The sequence below is a fragment of the Microcaecilia unicolor genome, chromosome 1 (assembly GCF_901765095.1).
Source record: "Microcaecilia unicolor chromosome 1, aMicUni1.1, whole genome shotgun sequence".
Classification (NCBI taxonomy): Eukaryota; Metazoa; Chordata; class Amphibia; order Gymnophiona; family Siphonopidae; genus Microcaecilia; species Microcaecilia unicolor.
The window spans coordinates 185,851,833-185,871,517 of NC_044031.1; the positions used below are offsets into that span (position 1 = coordinate 185,851,833).

General features: G+C 43.6%; 1 protein-coding gene across 4 annotated transcripts in view; it reads right to left on the reverse strand.

Annotated features, from left to right (window-relative positions):
• Positions 1–1,288: 1,288 nt before the first annotated feature.
• Positions 1,289–19,685, reverse strand: part of PIGN (phosphatidylinositol glycan anchor biosynthesis class N) — a 276,457-nt gene continuing 258,060 nt past the window's right edge. For all 4 annotated transcript variants that reach the window (XM_030203213.1, XM_030203186.1, XM_030203203.1 and 1 more), the window contains exon 30: positions 1,289–3,312. In XM_030203213.1, coding sequence (XP_030059073.1) covers positions 3,189–3,312 — 124 coding nt within the window. In that variant the 3' untranslated portion in view covers positions 1,289–3,188. The remainder of the gene's footprint in view (positions 3,313–19,685) is intronic.

Consider the following 19,685-nt stretch of genomic DNA (forward strand, 5'->3'; position numbering starts at 1 on the left):
CCCCCATGTCCATCTCTCCCTGTCTCCTATTGTCCACCATATCTCTCTCCCTCTCATGTCATGGGACCAGCATTTCTCTTCCTCTCCCCCATTCAGCATTCTCTTCCTTCCACTGCCATGTCCAACATTTCTGCCTCTTTCCCACTGTCCACTATGTCTCTTTCCCTCCCTTGTGCCCCATCCAATAACTCTCCCTTCCTCACCTTCACCATTATGTCCAACATTTCACCATCACTCCCTCCCCATCATCCCTATGTCCAACATGTCACCATCTCTCCCTCCCCACCGGCCCTATGTCCAACATTTCTCCCTCTCCATGCATTTCTCCCTCCACTCCACCCCCATATTCAAGATTTTTCCCTTTCTTGCCCCTCCACCCCTTTACTGCTTCTCTCTCTTCCTTCCCCTCCACCCCATATCCAACAATTTCCCCTTTCTTGCCCCTCCCATGCAGACTCTCTCTTTCGGAAAGAGACCCCCTCAACTCTCCTTCTCACTTCAATGGGGCAGCGGCAATGACCTGGAAGTCTTCCCTTTAGCGTCTCCTGTCCTGGCAGAAACAGGAAGTTGTGATACAGGGGGCAGGACGAGGCAGAGGAGAGGCTTCTGGGTTAGTAATAGGCAGCGTGTGGGATTTGCTGCCACTACCACTACGAGAGATAGGGAAGGAGGAAGACACAGGATCATGGGAGCCCAGCCTACTCCCTCTGACCCTGGTGCTGTTAAAGATGCTTTGCTGCTGGGTGGGCCTAGGCCCCTGGCATTTATACCTGCTCCAAGGCACACATGACTGTCAATTAGCTGCAACCTTGGAGTTGGAATTTTGAAGAGTGATTGAGGGGGAACTGCGTTTGCATTTCTGTTGTTCAAAAATCATGTTTGGAACTTGGATCCTCAATTAGCTCCTCTTGCACATGCAGTTTTGCAAAATGTGCTACTTACACGAGTAAGGAACAAAATCTGTCACTTATTTATACAAAGCCCCAAGTGATACTTTGTATTAACATGTTTTTTGTTTTTCTGTAAAATGGCTGTGCTACCAAATACACATTTCTCCCATGGATTTATAAGTATTTTACACAAGGCTCCATGTTCAGTGAGCCTTTTGTAAAATACAGTGAAAACTGAGAACTTCCCAACATGGATGCTGCTTTTCCAACTGAGATAGCCAACATAAAACTGAGCTTATATTTCTATAACATTGCAAGTATTAAGCAAATTTAACAGCAATGAATACAGTTTATATATATAACCACAAAAACCATGTAAACAGTGTAATGATGCCCATTCATACATTAATAGCCATAGAAAACCAGAAGTCAATACATAAAGGACACAGTTTTGAATAAAAAAAAATAGCTAGACATATAACATTAGAGAAGCAGCAGGGAATAACAGAACTATAGAACTATGAAACCATACCATGGGTAATCCACTTTGGAGACTATTGTCTGTATGACTGCATAGAAGAATAGGAAAAGGATATCCTTAAACAAAACTTTAAGAGTACATACTAGCTATGTCCAGCAAATGGAAACTTCAGCATCCTCCAAAAGTCATTTATTATATAAACTTTTTCCAACACTGAGTTTGATGAGCTACAGCATAAAAGGCCATGCATTTGGAGCTTAATGGAAATCCAAAGGAGACCAGCTTTTCAAATATTTTGTGCATACAATCAAAATGACTTCAGTTTAATTACAATTTATGCCTGCTCCCCCCCCTCCCCCCCGGCATTTACAAAGCAACAGAATGTCAGAAATTCAGCTGCCTTGACATAGGTATTAAATACAATTATTTTAGATGTAATAAAATGCTGGAGTACTGCTGAAAGAGCAAACCCTGGTGAATGGGAAAAGTACAAAGCTGTAAGTCCTAATGCAGTCTTAAAAATACATGGCCAAATATTCAGCTGCAGTGGTCAGCATTTTTTTTTCATACTTGCCATGGAGGTTAAATAAAATCCAGATTTTCAGCATCAGTATCCAGATTGCAGCTGGCACTGATTATCCAGATAGTGGTGAGTGGCCACAATATCTGGACAGTGGTCATATTCAAACCACTACCTGAATAGCTCATCAGACAAGGTTATAACAGCAATTTCTCTGTCTTAACTTTATCAGGATAGGTGTCATCACTAACTGGATAACTGCCGGGACCACCAATGCTCCACAACATACTAGCCCAGCATTCTCCAGATAGTCATCTTTAGGGATATTCAGGGACATTACCTAGATAGTGCCACTGAATATCCCTAGATTCCTGTGGCTAAGGGAACCATCTAAATAACTGGGGAAGTTATCAGGATATTTCCTTTTGAATATTGAGGAGGCAGTATTTATAGAGAACTTTCCCTTGTTAACATTCAACAATCCATGCATTCTTTCTGTGGTTTGTTTGTTTCTGCTTGTTTTTTTTTTAACTTGGTGTTGTTACTGAATCCACTGGATTACATCCAAGAACAAACAAACGTGTCATCAACGCACTGTATTTATTCTTTTGGGAGCTTGAAATCAAACTGGTATTTCCAGCTTTGTTGTACAATCTGGCAAAACAAAAGGCAATACAATACAAGGCTACATCTACATATTGCCGCTGGAATATATTCACTTGTTTTATTTTATTACAAGATGCTTTTGTTTAGTGTTTAAAAGCAAAGAATTTTTAAACTTGCCAGCTATGTCTACTATGAATGACTCTCTGATTGAAAAGGCAGTGGGTTTCTGCAGGAGATTTACTTCAGTTTCTGAGTTAAGATGTGCTCAGCAATCAACGAGCAAAATGTAACAGAACACAACGCACAATATATGAATGGCTGCTTTATACAGAAGGGCTATAATATACTTGGGATGCAAGCCAGTATTCTGTAGGTGTACAATTGAAACATTTTGGAGAGCAGTTACAGTAATATAACCCCCCCCCCCCCCCCAAAAGAGACAAAATGCCTGCTCATTGTTTTTCAAGGTTTTAATCACTAATTTTGCAAGCATAACATAAGATAGAAACTATATTTTGCTAGCTGATTGGCAAGCCAGCTGAGCAGATGAGAAATGCGCTGTCATCTGTCCGTCACTAATACAAAATAAAAGTTATGACTTTAAAGAATTCCCAGCAATTGAAGAGTTAGAGTTCACTGGCTGGAATTGTCTTGAAAGAAGCAAGTAGCAACTGCTACATGTGGAGTTTCGTTATGTAGCATGATGTTTAGATCTTCTCCAAAATCTGATTTTCTTTGTAGTGAGCACTTGGGCTAGGCCACTCAGAAGCATCAAAAATATTGTCATGGACATCACAATGACATAATGGCTGATGCTGCAACAAGAAAAATAAAAGGTTATATCCTCCTATCTATTTAGCACAGTCACTTCACAGATTGGTTGAAATACGTTTCAGCACACTGATGCAACTTTTCTTCAAAATATCCTTTTTTAAACAGTAACGTATGGTGACCCCAGTAAGATAAAAAGAAAACCTTGTGGCATTTCCTCAACACAAGTGCTTTCAGAGTATGAAGCTCTTGTCCCTTCAATGAACTTAACCGATGATATCCTTATTGAAATCATGATTTAGAGAACTATCAGAACCCGCATTAATCTACTTCTCCACAGTGAATGACTTCAGCTAAGACCATCTCTCCATATAGGTTATCATAAAAAAAATGTCTTATTCAATTTGTCATACATATTATCCACCTTTCCAAAAGCCAACCTAAGGCTATTTAAAAAAATAATAAAGCTTGAAAACTGAACTTGCACATTGCAAATTGTCACTTAACCAGACATTGTTAAGTACATAATTATTGCCACACTGAGACAGACCAAAGGTCCATCAAGTCCAGCTTCCTGTTTCCAACAGTGGCCAATCCAGGTCACAAATACCTGGCAAGATCCCGAAAAAGTTCAATACATTTTATGCTGCTTATCCCAGAAATAGCAGTGGATTTTCCCCAAGTCAATTTAATAATGGTCTATGGACTTTTCCTTTAGGAAGCCGTCCAGACCTTTTTTAAACTCCGATAAGTTAACTGCCTTTACCACATTCTCTGGCAACAAATTCCAGAGTTTAGTTACATGTTGAGTGAAGAAAACTTTTCTCCAATTCGTTTTAAATTTACTACATTGTAGCTTCATCGCATGCCTCCTAGTCCTAGTATTTTTGGAACGAGTAAACCAACAATTCACGTCTACCTGTTTCACTCCACTCATTACTTTATAGACCTCTATCATATCTCCCCTCAGCCGTATTTTCTCCATGCTGAAGAGCCCTAGACGCTTCAGCCTTTCCTTAAAGGGAAGTCGTCCCATCCCCTTTATCATTTTCATCGCCCTTCTCTGTTCTTTGTTGGCTAATGAAAAGTTCAACTTTGTTTCACTGTAACACATATTCTCACATGCTTCACTTAGAACACACCACTTTTGGCAATAGAGAAATTGCACAGCTTTTCATACACTGCCTGGTATGCAAGTTTTTCACTCTTTACTGGATGTCATAAAATCACATTAAACAATCTTTTAAAAAATAGAATTAAAAAAAAAAAAATCTGTAACAGTGGTCCCCACAGGTGGCAGAATAAATCAGGCAAACAAATGGACAATGCCATTTGATGGTGCAAACAAATGGACAATGCCATTTGATGGTGCTGACATTATTAATCTCTTGGTTTCATTGTCCATACACAGGACTTCCCATGCACTGCTATGGCATAAGTTCCCTCAAACTATTGGAGAGCTTAAAAGTCATCTATCTGGGAAGATGGGTGGTATGTGTTTCTGATTTATCTTGCTGTCTATGGAGAACCCCCATTACTGGTAAGCAACTTTGCCTTCCCTGCACACAAGCAGGATGAATCAGCCCCAAAGAGAACCACAGCTGCTATATTTTTATTTAGATGTTGGGTTCCTGGGGCAGCCAAAACACACATATTGTTGGAGGCAGCGGACTGTTTATTGAAACGACATTGTCCACATTCTCTCTTTGAGATATATTGTTTAGATCAGTGTTTCCCAAGTTCAGTCCTGGAGTACCTCTTGCCAGTCAGGTTTTCAGGATATCCACAATGAATATGAATGAACTTGATTTGCATACACTGCCTCCATTACATGAAAATCTCTTTCATGCATATTCAGCCTTCCCTCACCTGCCACCTTATCTCGCATGCTGCAATCCCTTAAACCTCTCCTTGTCCCCAGCAGATCCCTGGCCTGCTCGACTGGTAAGCCAGCTTTTTTCCTCTGCTCTCCTCCCTCCTTCTCCTCCATGTCAGCCTTTTCTCAGGTCAAGTTCTGGCTCCTTGGAAGAACACTCTGGTGTGCTCACTACTTAAGAAACCTCACCTTGATCCCACTCTTCCAGCTAACTTCTGCCCCATCTCCAACCTACCTCTCTTCTCCAAAATCTTGGAGAAACTTGTCCTTATCCAGCTAGACTCTTTCATAGAACACACTAATGCTCTTCATCCTTATCAATCTGGCTTTCGCTGTTGTCATAGCCCTCATTGACACCATTTGTACCTCTCTGGACCAGTGCTATTATGTTATCATTGTCTCCCTTGACCTCTCCTCACCTTTCGACATTGTTGACCACTCTTCTTCTTTCATGCCTTCATTCCCTAGGTATCCTGGGCACCATCTTCTCCTGGTTCTCCAGAAACCTCTCTGGCCATTAATTTCAACTTTTCCACAACAAATGTTACTCTCCCACATACCCTCTGTTGTCTGGTGATCCCCAAGGTTCCGTCCTTGCCCCACCCTCTTTAATCTTTTTCTCTCTGCTGTCTTTAGGCTCATCCAAGAGCAGGGCTGTGCTCCATTTAACAAGGCCAATGACATCCAGATCCTCTATCTACCCTTAACACCTGTTTATCTAGGGTTTCCTCCTGTTTCAAAGAAAACCACCTGTTTCTCAATTCTGCAAAATGCAAGGCTATCTCCTTCTCAATATCCCCTTACCCCCTGCCACCCCCTCCTGTCCTCGATGGCCACCCCTACCTTTCTGTGCCAGCATCAAGATTCTTGGTTTCATCTTTGATTCCCATCTCTCCTTTAAACCACAGCTTGACTCAGTTGTATGTTCATCATTTTTTGCTCTCCAGCGCATCCGCCCCTTGCGTCCTCTCCTTGACCTTTCGCTGTTGCGCACACTCCTCCTCTCCTTCTGTCTTGTCTAAGTTTGCCTTCCTTCAGCCCTCACATATCTCGCGCCTCTCCTTACCCCTTATACCCCCCTTCCCAATCCTTTTACTCCTCATCTGGTAACCTTCTCTCCATCCCCTCCTTTTGCCTCTTTATTTCAAGAGAAACCAGTTTCAGTTTCCAGGGGCCTTTCCTCTGGAACTCCCTTCCATCTCATATCTGCTTAGAACCTTCTTACCCAAAGTTCAAGTCACTGCTCAAGACCTTCCTGTTCATAGAAGCCTTTGGTTCTGCCTCCTGAGTTTGTCTTCCCCTCCTTTTGTCTCATACCCTTAACTGTTGTTTTTAAGATTGTAAATGTCATAGTCGCCTCCATGGACAAATTGTGGTATATCAAGCAATGTGAATAAATAAGATGGTATGTCTGATAGGCCATATATCAAATGAATAATAAACTTGAAAACTTGGATGGCACTGTAGGCCACAAAGGAATTTTTACAAAGGATGTTATAGTGGGGATCTTACAGTAACTTAGCGGCTTATTAGTAAATAGGCCCCTGTAAGAATTATATGGTTCATGAGATGCCTAGAAATAAAAGCATGAAAGCAAACTATAAAAAGTGTACCGATTTGTCATTTGAGAAATGTTAACACATGAAGTTTGACCTATGATATTGCAAACAAAAAAAAATAAAAGTTTAGAATTCTTTGTGATAATCCTTTAAATATTGACTTTTTTAGTACAGAAAGGTCATATATGCCAGACATTAATAAGACCAAAGTCACAGCATCATTTGATGTTATCAGACTTGAATTCAGAATTCATACAATTCAACAGATAAGGACAAAAATGTTCTTAATTGTGGTTGAAGTCATAGCATCAGTAAACAATCCCAACATGACTGCGTGGCAATAATTTATAGTTTTACAATACTGGTATTTATTTATAATACTTCCATACACTTTACATAGCAGCCTGACCAAAATGTCCATGATACCTAATCATTAGAATATAAGTAAAAGGTTCTATTCATTAATAATCTACAATGAACAGGAAAAATTAATCTTAAATTACCTAGTATGTCATATTGTCTAAGGCAGAAGTTCTTAACCTGTTTGTTGCAAAACACGTAGAAAGGTGTCACGGGCCAGCATCATACCTTTTTCTCTGTGCTTTGGAGCACTTCTGCTGCTGGTGTTGAAAGCTGGTACACTATCAGGCTCATTTTAGAAAGAGAAGGGCGTCCAAAAAGCAACACAAAAGGCACATGGGCGTCCATGTGAAAGAAGGTCGCCCAAATCCAATAATCGAAACAGGGCCTTAAGGATGTCCTCAGTGTGAAGACGCCCGTCTATGGTCATCCCCACAGGGGGCGTGTTATGGGTGACGTTACAAGATGGGCGCCCCCAATGTATAACGGCTAGCGAAATGGTTTCGCATGGGCGGGAACATGGGCGTCCTTAGTTAGACCTGAAATAAAAGCGACCAGGGTAAGGGGGAAGTTGTCTTTAGACCTATTAGCGATTTTGTGGAGTTGGAGAGTGGCGAGAGCGTTGTTGGGAGATTAAGCTGAGAGTTTGTTGAGTACCTGTTACCCTTGTCTGTGTGCCATAGTCGGAACGTTTTCACCCTCACCTCCCTCATTTGTGTTTTACCTTTTCAGCTTTCCCTACCCCTTCTAGCCCCCAAACCCAGACACCACTACTCCTTCCTCTATCTCCCCCATCTCCTCCCCCCTATCCCTCTCCATTCACTGTCCCCAAGTTCATATTTCATTCTCTTATCTGTTAGTAGTCTCTCTTTGTCTCTTTCTCCTGTGTACTGCTGCAGCGTGTTTATGAATACTGCTTGGAGAGTGAGTGGCTAGATGGTGTGGCAGGACAGTTTGTAATGGGTCAGAGAGTGCTTGCAGTGTGTCTCTGCTGTGTTTGTCGGTGGTGGGAGAGTGAATGTCAGCTTCTGTTTGTTGCTGCTGTGTTTCACCAAGTTGGTAGGGAGAGGTGAGCACTGGTGTTACTGCATTGCACCTGTAGTGTGGGGGAATGGAGGCACTAAATGCATAGGTTGCTTACATGTTGGAGGAAGAGGGGAGGCACCGCAGGAGGTACTCACGCCCCAGAGTTTTCAGGCCCCGTAGCAATTTCCTAGACCTCACTGACCTGCAGTGTCTCACTAGGTATCGTTTTGATAGGGCTGCCATTGAGCACCTTTGTGAACAGCTCAAACCTCTCCTGCAGCTCAGGACCCATAGGAACAACCCCATCCCTGTGCACCTGTGGAAGTCCGGCCACCTTGCGCTCTGTGGCTTGCCCTGCAACCTGGGCACAGGACCCAGAAGGGGAGCTGATGTGGTGGCTGCTGGACCAGTGGCTGGGGAGGCTGAGGATCCTCTTCTTAGCGGGTGGTTGCTGTGCAGTGGTGGAAGCAGACGCCACTTGTTGCTGCATCAGAGCTGTACTAGGTGCTTTCAGGTCACGGCGTATGCCCTCGATGCTGTGCTCCAGCCGTTGGAACTGCTGTACCGCTGTCACGGTCTCAGGCTCAAAACAAACAGTCACGGACTCTGGAACAACGTGAAACCTTGGCCTACTGTCGATGAGCGGCAGCAGGAGGCAAACCCCCCCAACCAGGACTGGACTAACAAGCAAGGATGAAGCTGGATTCTGGAATGGTCTTGGCTTGGCTGGAACTGGATTCTGGAATGGACTTTGCTTGGTTGGGACTGGATGCTGGAATGGACTTGGCTTGGCAGGCACTGCTGGAACAGACAGGACTGGAGCTGAAGCTGTAGACAGACAATGCAAGAACAGACAGGACAGGAGCTGAAGCTGTAGGCAGATAATGCTGGAACAACAGGATTCAGGATACTCAACAAGCTTGGCTGGAACAGGATTCAGGATTTTCAAACTGGGCGGACACATGCAGGGTCAGAACTAAAGCTGAAGGCTTGCAGGGCAGACACAAGCAGGATGGGAACTGAAGCTAACGACAAACAGGGCAGGCACAAAGATGACCCACACAGACAAACAACAGAACTAAGGCTGAAGGTAGAGGGGACTAGAACAAGCAAGGCAGACTAGGCAGGACACAAAACTGACCCACACAGACAAACAGAGAAGAACAGAAGCAGAAGTGCACACAGGTACCAATGCGATGCAAAGAATCGAAAATGCAGAGAAGGGCGCTTAAATACTCTCCAAGGGACGCAAATGTAAGAATGCGATGGACGTCCTAATTTTGATTGTTGACAAAATCCCTAAACGTCCCCAGCTGCTCTGGCGATTTGGGCGTCCTCATTTCGATTATGGGAACTATGGACATCCCCAGCTGCTCTGTGTTTTGGGCGTCCTCATTTCGATTATGGGTGATAATGATAAACGTCTCCAGCTGCTCTTCCCATTTTGAAGCTTGCATTCCCTTTATTGGCGCCTCTTTAAAACGGCTTTCTCTCTGCTTGCACTTTAGAGGTTTTTGTTTAGATTATGGGGTGGTATTTCAAAGCGTTTTAGCTTCAGTTATAATAAACCTTGTTTTTCCCACTGTATGCTTTTGTACACCTGTTTGTTTTTTGGGGGTTTCTTTTGGGGAGGGGGAATTTTTTTTGCCAATTCTTTAAAGATAACTGGTATGTGGGCTTTGTACCTTTCCTTTCCAAAAGTTTCAGACTGGGTGTTAGCTGGTAGCTTAGCATGTACTCTGCATTTTCTACATGTGACCAACTCTCCTTTCTCTACCCTCCAGAAGCTCCTTGCTGTCTGTGATGTGCTCCCTCACTGCCCCCCATTCTCTCTCTTCTTTGTTGAAGCAGGCAGCCTCTGGTCCCTTGGAGCCAACAGATTCTTGCACTAGAAGTTCAAGATAAGCTCATACCTCTCAGCCACCTCTTCCCTTTCTGCTATGTAGGTGCTAAACAAACACTTGCATCTTGCAGGACAGCTGGTCAAGAGGATTGCAAGAGACAGCTGGACTCTGAGAGCCATGATTGTTTTCTACCCAATTCATTGTATAGATGTCTTGTTCTCTATTGGACACACTCAGTTGTGGCTGCCTGTGGGGTGGGGGACAGGAAGAGGCCCTGAGAATGAATGTGTACATCCCTCATGGTCAAGGGCTCCCCATTCTCTGTATGTTCTCTGCATTCAAATTTTACCTCTGTTTTCACCAGGTTAATGGGTATCCACAGCTGATAGTTTTTCTCCTGCTTTGCACCTCATGTGTCTCCTCGCTAGGTTCCATCCTTCTTTATGTGGTGAACCCCAGTCTCCTTTTATGAAGTGCCCACCTATTCTCAAGGTTGCTGGGAGTGTGTGTGTGTGTGTGTGTGTGGTGGGGGGGGGGGGGGGGGGGGGGCGGGGAAGCATATATGCACTGAATGTCTTTTCTACATTATTCAACACAGTCCTACAATCCTCCATAGTTATGGAACAACAACATTTCTAAGTTCTATCCTGGAAACTATTTTCAAGGTGGCCACAGGTGCATGCCTACCATGGCCTTGAGCCCTTAAGTCATGGTGAGGGAGAGGGGTTCTGGTTACAGTTCCTATTCTAAATTACCTGCAGGTGGCTACAGCCTGGTGCCTATATAATTCCCCTAGCCTGTGCCCTTCTGTATCTGATGTATTATATTGCAAATGTGATGAAGTAAACATCCATCTAATGTTTTTACCGTTGATTTCCCTTTTCTCCTCAGCACTATATACCATTGCTGATACATTCAATGTGAAAAGATGACCCAGCTGTTTGTAGCTCCTTCCTCACCCTCACCAATGTGGTTTGGTTGTGGGTAAGGGTGTCTGGTGATCAGAGAGCAAACATCGTCTATGCGCTACCTATGGTTATCTGCAAGTTTCTACTTGGCAGATCACTAGTGCTAGACAACATACCTATTATTTACACAACTCTGTGCTGTGGGGCTCTATGGTAAGTGGGGGGGGGGGGGGGGGGGGGGGGAGAAGCTGGATGGGCATTTCTGTTCCTCAACAGTTTGGAACAGGTGGCCTTCTGTATGGCCACACTTATGACACATATGTACCAAAGTTTCTCTGTCACAGTTCACCTGTCATGCAACCCAGATTGCTGACTACTCTCATAGTAACATAACATAGTAACATAGCAGATGGCGGCAGAAAAAGACCTGCATGGTCTGCCCAACAAGATAAACTCATATGTGTATACCTTACCTTGATTTGTACCTGCCTTTTTCAGGGCACAGACCGTACAAGTCTGCCCAGCAGTATTTCCCACCTCCCAACCACCAGTCCCGCCTCCCATCACTGGCTCTGGCACAAACCGTATAAGTCTGCCATCCACTATCCTCGCCTCCCAACCACCAACCCCTCTTCCCCCACCTGCTCCACCACCCAATTTCGGCTAAGCTTCTGAGGATCCATTCCTACTGCACAGGATTCCTTTATGCATATCCCACGCATGTTTGAATTCCGTTACCGTTTTCATCTCCACCACCTCCCGCGGGAGGGCATTCCAAGCATCCACCACCCTCTCCGTGAAAAAATACTTCCTGACATCTTTTCTGAGTCTGCCCCCCTTCAATCTCATTTCATGTCCTCTCGTTCTACCACCTTCCCATCTCTGGAAAAGATTTGTTTGCAGATTAATACCTTTCAAGTATTTGAACGTCTGTATCGTATCAACCCTGTTCCTCCTTTCCTCCAGGGTATACATGTTCAGGTCAGCAAGTCTCTCTTCATACGTCTTGGAACACAAATCCCGTACCATTCTCGTAGCTTTTCTTTGCACCGCTTCCATTTTTTTAACATCCTTCGCAAGGTACGGCCTCCAAAACTGAACACAATACTCCAGGTTGGGCCTCACCAACGACTTGTACAGGGGCATCAACACTTCCTTTCTTCTGCTGATCACACCTCTCTCTATACAGCCTAGCAACCTTCTCGCTACGGCCACCGCCTTGTCACACTGTTTCGTCGCCTTCAGATCCTCGGATACTATCACCCCAAGATCCCTCTCCCCCTCAGTACCTATCAGACTCTCACCGCCTAACACATAAGTCTCTCGTGGGTTTCTACTCCCTAAATGCATCACTTTGCATTTCTTCGCATTGAATTTTAATTGCCAAACCTTAGACCATTCTTCTAGCTTCCTCAGATCCTTTTTCATGCTTTCCACTCCCTCCCGGGTGTCCACTCTGTTGCAAATCTTAGTATCATCAGCAAATAGGCAAACTTTACCTTCTAACCCTTCGGCAATGTCACTCACAAATATATTGAACAGAATCGACCCCAGCACCAATCCCTGAGGCACTCCACTACTCACCTTTCCCTCCTCCAAGCGAACTCCATTTACCACCACCCTCTGTCGTCTGTCCGTGAACCAGCTCCTAATCCAGTTCACCACTTCGGGACCTATCTTCAGCTCATCTAGTTTATTTAAGAGCCTCCTGTGGGGAACCGTGTCAAAAGCTTTACTAAAATCTAAGTAGATTACGTCTATAGCACGTTGATGATTCAATTCTCCAGTTACCCAATCAAAGAATTCAATGAGATTCGTTTGGCACAATTTCCCTCTGGTAAAACCATGTTGTCTCGGATCTTGCAACTTATTGGCTTCCAGGAAATTCACTATCCTTTCCTTCAGTATCGCTTCCATTACTTTTCCAATAACCGAAGTGAGGCTTGCCGGCCTGTAGTTTCCAGCTTCTTCCCTATCACCACTTTTGTGAAGAGGGACCACCTCTGCCGTTCTCCAATCCCTCGGAACCTCTCCCATCTCACATCAACCCCAGCAATTGATAATATGTAGTGCACAAAGTAGAGACACACACCATGTTATATGAAAAAAAATGAAATTGTGTATTTAAGTAAACAAAAATAATATAACTATTTACAAATTCCCCCCCCCCCCAAGTCTTTTAAGGGAGGCCACATCCTCCTCCCTGCATGGCGTTGTGCAGCAGACTAACGAGCAGCACCAGGAGCAGCCTCTGCGCCCTAAAGTGCTGCTCGTTAGCCTGCCGCATTGTCGACACCTCCAGCCTCATCGCTGACACCTCCTGCAGCAACTGGTTTTGGCTATTCACTAGTTGCTGCAGGAGGCGCAGGGCTGGTGATGGGGATGGTGTGGAGAGGGCTGGAAGTGTTGAACCCTCCTCCTCAAGGGAAGGCATGTCATGCCAGGGGTCGTCCTCCTCCTCCTGCTCCACCACCACCGCTGCAGGCAGTCCTGCCTCCTCCTCCTGTTCCTCCTCCACCACCGGAGCAGGAAGTCCTGCCTCCTCCTCCTGCTGGTGCCCTGTGTATGTAAAAGGATTGTCCTTGAGATCAGCACATCCAACATGGCTTGCATAGTGCAGGAGCTGGCTGGCATGAGGCAGGAATGGGGAAAGGTGGGGTCAGCGGTGAGCCCTGGGCTAGACACATGGGGTGTGAGATGCATGAGATGACATGACAGGGAACCCTGGAAGCTGGTCTGAAAAAGGAGTACACAAGATGTATTGGCAGGGCACACTCATTCCTCAGCAGCATGTTAGCATTTTGAGTTGTGACTATGGTAGGATGACCATTTTTGGGGGACGGGGGGGGGGGGGGGGGGGAGAGGGAGGGGTGGAAGCACTATTTCTTTACATTACTTTCAAATCATGCTATGACATCCACTAAGAGCAGGACATCAGGCAAGAATACCATGAAACAGTATCCACCCCAGAAAGGGGGATACAGAAGTGAGGCATGTCATCTCATTCATCTCAGAGGAGGTTAGTTGAAAGTTACAGCCACACTCATGGAAGGGTAGCAGCAACCTCAGGTCTTGATCTGGGACAAAGGTGTTATGACTTACTAGTTGCCTATTAGCCATATGGAAATTGATATTGTACACGACATTTGCATTATCAAATAAATACATTTACAAATGAGTACAAATGCCCTGTTTACAATATTAACGTTGAGCCCTGAGGCGCTGTCTCACGCTCCTAACAAGATTGGGGCTGTTCCACTGTATACGCCAGAACCGGCGTCTCAGGGAGTCCAGGTCCCTCCGAATTCCAAAACGTCTGCAAGATACAAGTTTGTACACCAGGAGTCAGGGGATGGCCCTTCTTGCTTTCACAACACAAATTCATTTGGCAGCCAAATTGTAGAGACACACAACACTGATTGGGGGGGGGGGGGGGACGACGACATTACATTGGTATAGGTGATGTCATTGAGGTGGACATGAGGACAGAGTACCATTTGTGTGCAGTATTGTAAGGATGTGGGAATGTTTTTCCTTTCTAGTACACAGATTCTATTAATGAATGTGCATGTGCACATATCACTGATTACCCTTGAATGCAGACTACAGTTAGTGCTTACACTGCTGAGGGAGCTCTTAAATGTGGTGCTACAGGAGGAGGACCTGATAGCTCAGGAACAGTGGGGGGGGGGGGGGGGGGAGGGTGAAAAAAAAAGCACTTACCTTTCCAGCTTTTCTCGTCTCTGTGTCCATGTTCTAATGGACAAAGTCCTAGGGGGACAGGTGGTGGTGGTGCATGAAGAGCCTGCACCGGTTCCTCAGGTAAAGCTGCACCAGGAGCAGACTCTCCACCAAGCTAAAGTTGGGCTCTCTACGAAGTGCCATGTTTCTCAGTGAATAAACGTGCATCGCCTTATATGGACGCCCATGCGTGATGGACATCCTTACATGCACAGTTCCATATATGGACGACCATCCTATATATGGACGAGTCAGCACGTGGACGTCCTGCCCCAAATATGATGGGTCGGCACATCGTCGTCACGCGTGCAGGGCCTTATTTGGATGAGTACGTGTTCATACGTGTGGAGCCTTCCTTATATAGATCATTATCAAGTATGCGAACCTCTTCATATATACACAATAATATATGTTCCATATATTTCCCATAGCTGCATGATCCACAAGTACAGTGCATGTAGTTGCGGACATCCAGGTACAGGAAACATAAGGAACATTCATAAGTGTAAAGTACAGTAACAAGGACGTCTTTCTCACAGAACTGCTGAAGGACGTCCCTCTTACAGGCCCGCCGTTCTTTGGTGCATTCCATAGTTGCGTGCTTATGTAGGAGAAGCTGGATGCATGTGTTAATTTATATTTTAGTCCTTTGCACCTGGGGTAGTGGAGATTCAGGAATGTGCATGCTGACCTTTTTGTGTTCCTGGTTGGTAAGTCTATGAGGTCTGACATGTAGACCGTGGCCTCGCCATGAATGATTTTATGAACCAGAGTGCAAATTTTGAACTTAATACGTTCTTTAAGTGGGAGCCAGTGTAGTTTTTCTCTTAGGGGTTTGGCGCTTTCGTATTTCCAAATATGAGTCTCATTTCTCATCTTGTTAAACTCTGATAGCTTCCTGTGGCCTTCCGTATTAAGTTTAAATTGCTTTTGTGGGCCCATTTAGAATCATATCTTGATTCCTCCCTCTATGTATTAATAGTTTATACCTTATATTCCTACAAGGACATTGCGCTCAGCGAATGCGTGTGGACTACTGTGCCTGACTTGTGGTGATTGAGGCTGGAAGAAACAAGGAAAATTGCCTTTTCTGTAATTAGACCATACGAATGAAACCAATTGCCTCCGCCACTTAAACAACAGCAAAATACTGTCTCCCTCAAAAGACTATTATACTATTTGTTTCAGCAACCTTATGCTATCTCCAGAGATTATTCATAGACTAAATATATTTTCTTTGGCACTATGAAGGCTAGACCTGTGACTTTTTTTTACTTTTGTTTTCACGGAATGTGTTTGTTTTGTGTATTGTTTATTGTATTTTATTATTGTATATGTGGTTTTTACTCCGCCTTGCATAAAGGTGGACTATACATAATAAAGTATAAACTACTGGAGGTGGCATTTCCCTTATGCTCCAGCCCAGGCTTCAGCAGCACCAGCACTCAACTCTTCAGCCACAATCTTGACAATAACAGCAGCAGAAGCATCCCTGTAGTCAATCTAGGCAACACCGGCAGTAAGAGTGATCCTGAGGATTTCCTCAGAAAGAAAGCAGCATCAGCCTTGGGGCCCATGCGCAGGCTGCCTCTGATACAACTTCCTGTTTGTGGGGGACATTGAAATTGCAGTGCACCCAGGGCCTCCAAGGCCCCATGGTATTTTTCTTTTTTTCAACTTGGTGGTGATAGCAGCAGCATTAAAGTAGGGGAAATGCTGGAGCATGGGCAAGAAGGAGGAAAAGATTAGGAAACTGCTATCTACCCCGGGGAGAGAGAGCGGATGATGAATTGGACAGGAGTGGAGAATTTTGTGTAGAGAATGTAGAAATGCTGTGTTATAATGGGGAGAGGGAGGTGAGAGAAAATGTGTAGATGCTAGCTTACAATGGGAGGTACGTGAGACAGAATGTGGAAATGCTACATGGGGGGAGGTGAGAGACAGTTTTGCTTATTTTCAAAGCAGATGGATATCCTAAAGTGCCCCCAAAAATGTCCATCTGCTACAAACGTCCAAATCATGATTTTCGAAAGTCAGAATTTGAACATGTCACACTGCAATTTGTCCAAATAGCAAAGGGGAGTGTTGTGGGTGTGTTTTGGGTGGGACTACGGGGGGCCCAAAAGTAAGACATCCAACAGGGATTTTTTAATAGGAAGAAACATCCATGTCTAAAAAGAAGGACATTTTTATCTAGACCTGTTTCAGTCACATCCAAGTTACAAAACGTTGTTCTAATTGAGCAGCTGACCACTGGGGAGATTAAGGCATGATCCCTCCTTAATCACCCAGTGGTTTCTGTCCCCCTCCCTCTTCCTTAAAAGTAAAACTGGAAAGGAAAACCAGGCTCTAAGTCATCTGCAGGTATTACAACTATTCTGAACAAAGAACTAACCAGGTCAGAGGAGTAGCCCAGTGGTTAGTGCAGTTGACTGAATCTAGAGACTCAGGTTCAAGTCTCATTTCAACTCTTACATATGGCCAAACTTTTGAAAATGATGCCAGGCAGATGTTCATGTCCCTGTTTTTTTGTTGTTGAAAAGTTGGACATTTCACTTTGGAAAATGGCTATTCATTTTGGTAATTTCAGTGCAGTGTCCATCTCACAGCCATAATTGAACAAGAAACCTAGACATTTTTCCTGTTTGATTATGGTTGTGAGATGGATGTTTTTTTTTAGATGGATGGATTTTATGGTTGTTTGTTTGTTTTTTTAGATGGATGGATTTTATGGTTGTGAGATGGTTGGTTTTTTTTTTTTTTTTTTTTTTTAGATGCATGGATTTTATGGTTGTGAGCAGGATGGGGGTTTTTTTTTCGGACTTAGACCTTTATTGAAAATACCCCTCCATATGGGGATGCTGGGCTATAAGGGGTGAAATAGAAAATGAAGATGTTGGGCTACAAGAAGGGTTGAGAGAGAGAGAGATTGTGTGTCAATGCTGGGCTAAAAATGGGTGGGGGCAGGAAGCTACTGGATTATGGGAGTGGGGGAAGAGGGAGATGCTAGGCTGCAGGGTGACATGAGAGCGAAAAAAGATGTTGAGCATGGTGGGAACCATGTGGGAAAGTCAATAGGTGGACTGGCAAGGAGATAAGTGAGAGAAGAGTGTTGACACGGACTATAGAGAGAAGAAATGTGGTAATGGGGAATGGATAAAAAGTAGAAGGGGCCAAGAAAAATGGGAGAGCTAGGGAAGATGGGCTGAATAGGAGATGAGAGAAGGGACTGAAGGTTTGATAGATAGGTGAAAATTTAAAAAGTAGATTAAGGACTGGAGGGTGAGGAAGAGGGTGAAATTAGTGTGGACAGAGAGGCAAAATAAAAAGAAATAGAGAAAAGAGCTAAAAAGGCAAGAACAATATGTCAGAGATAGATGCAGGAAAGGAATGTAAGAAGACAGGAAGAGAGGAGAAGTGTGAGGGTCATGTGTGCAAGCATCATCCCTTCTGGTATGTTACTATGGAAAAAAGATTGAGAACCACTGGTCTAAGGTTATGTCTAGAAGTGTGTTCAGAAGCTGATACATTTTAAGGGGAGAAATAATTATCTCAGATTAAATACTGAAAAGCAAATGAGAAAAATAAATCCTGCCTGTTTGACATTATCATGTGACTGTGCTAAGAAATCCAGAAAGAGCCCCGGACATCAAGCAACAAGACATCTTTAACAATGACTAGCACTACAATAAGTTTAATATAAACAAATGCAGTTACATCTACAGTAATTTATTTCTTACTCTCCTTTTCTCATTTACAGCTGATGGGAATAGGATGCTACTCTTTTGTAAGTGCAGTGTGGGATTTCACCCTAATAGCCACCTTACTTGTTAGTGAATTCAAGGTTGGACCCATGACATCAATTACTGAATACAGTATAATCACCAGTTAAAGTAGTGTGTCTTCTGGTATGCATGTAAACACGATTGTTTTAGGTTGTGGAGCTCTGCCTAATGTATGACAGCCAGCATCTATCATACTGGCTATCATAAAATTACAAGATCTAGTTATTTCTCTATGTTCATTTTCTCTGGTACTGAGAGAACTTTTTTTTTTTTTTTTAAATGAGGCTTGTGTGCAGCAGCCGTCCTAAGCAAAGTTTATTTATTTATTTGTTGCATTTGTATCCCACATTTTCCCCACCAAATCAAACTCAGCACTGTAATACAGGATCAGCTCCTGAGTCAGGACATTTTATATTCATACAAATACAAACTTATGCCTACAGACAAATGGACTCGTCCTAAGAGGTGCTATTGCATGAGGAAAACATGCATAAAAACTATCTCAAAATCTTAATCTCAATCCTATAATCTCTTTCCTCTGAAGTGCTGACATTCTTAAAAGGTGCCCTGCAGATCTGACCTCCATCTCACTCTCTAGCCTATCTTAACTTGTCCCCATCTGGTTTCTCCTGCACCCCACCCACTCCAGCAAAGAATTCTGAATGCTACCAGTAAATTGGCAGGATTCGAAACCTGGCCTTATGTCATCCTCTCTCTAGATGAAAGTTCAACAATAATATCAAGAAATTTTTAATTTTTTTTATGAGTGGTCTTGTCTTTGTCACTTCCAAATGAAAATGAGCATGGAGGGTCCAGAGGGTGCAAGTGGTTTTCAGTGTAGCATTAAAGAAAAAAACAAACACGTGTGTGAAGCAGAATTTTGTGAATAGGAATTTGGAGGAGAAGATAAGCCCCAATACAAGCATTTGTGAATGCCAAATCAGTCCGGTGATAATTGCTTTTTTTTTTTGTATTTAAATATTTTTATTCATTTTTCCAATACCCATACAAATAATGCAATAATAATCATCAAGGTACACAACTTTCCTTGTACGATAACCAATAAAACTACACATGTACAAACTATGTGTGTTCTTCATTTTCCCCCTCCCCCCTCCCTGTTTTCCCCCCTCACCATTCCTTTTGGTTATGGCTTCTTTCCCCTTCATTCCCTGTGCGCAATGTGTTCCAGAGCTGTCCATTCCTTTGCACTCAGGTTGTATCTTCCACCCTTTTGGTCTGTTAATTTTTCAAGTTCTGCCAGTATCTTAAGTTTTATTTTCCAACTTTGTATCGATAGTCCAACATTTTGTTTCCA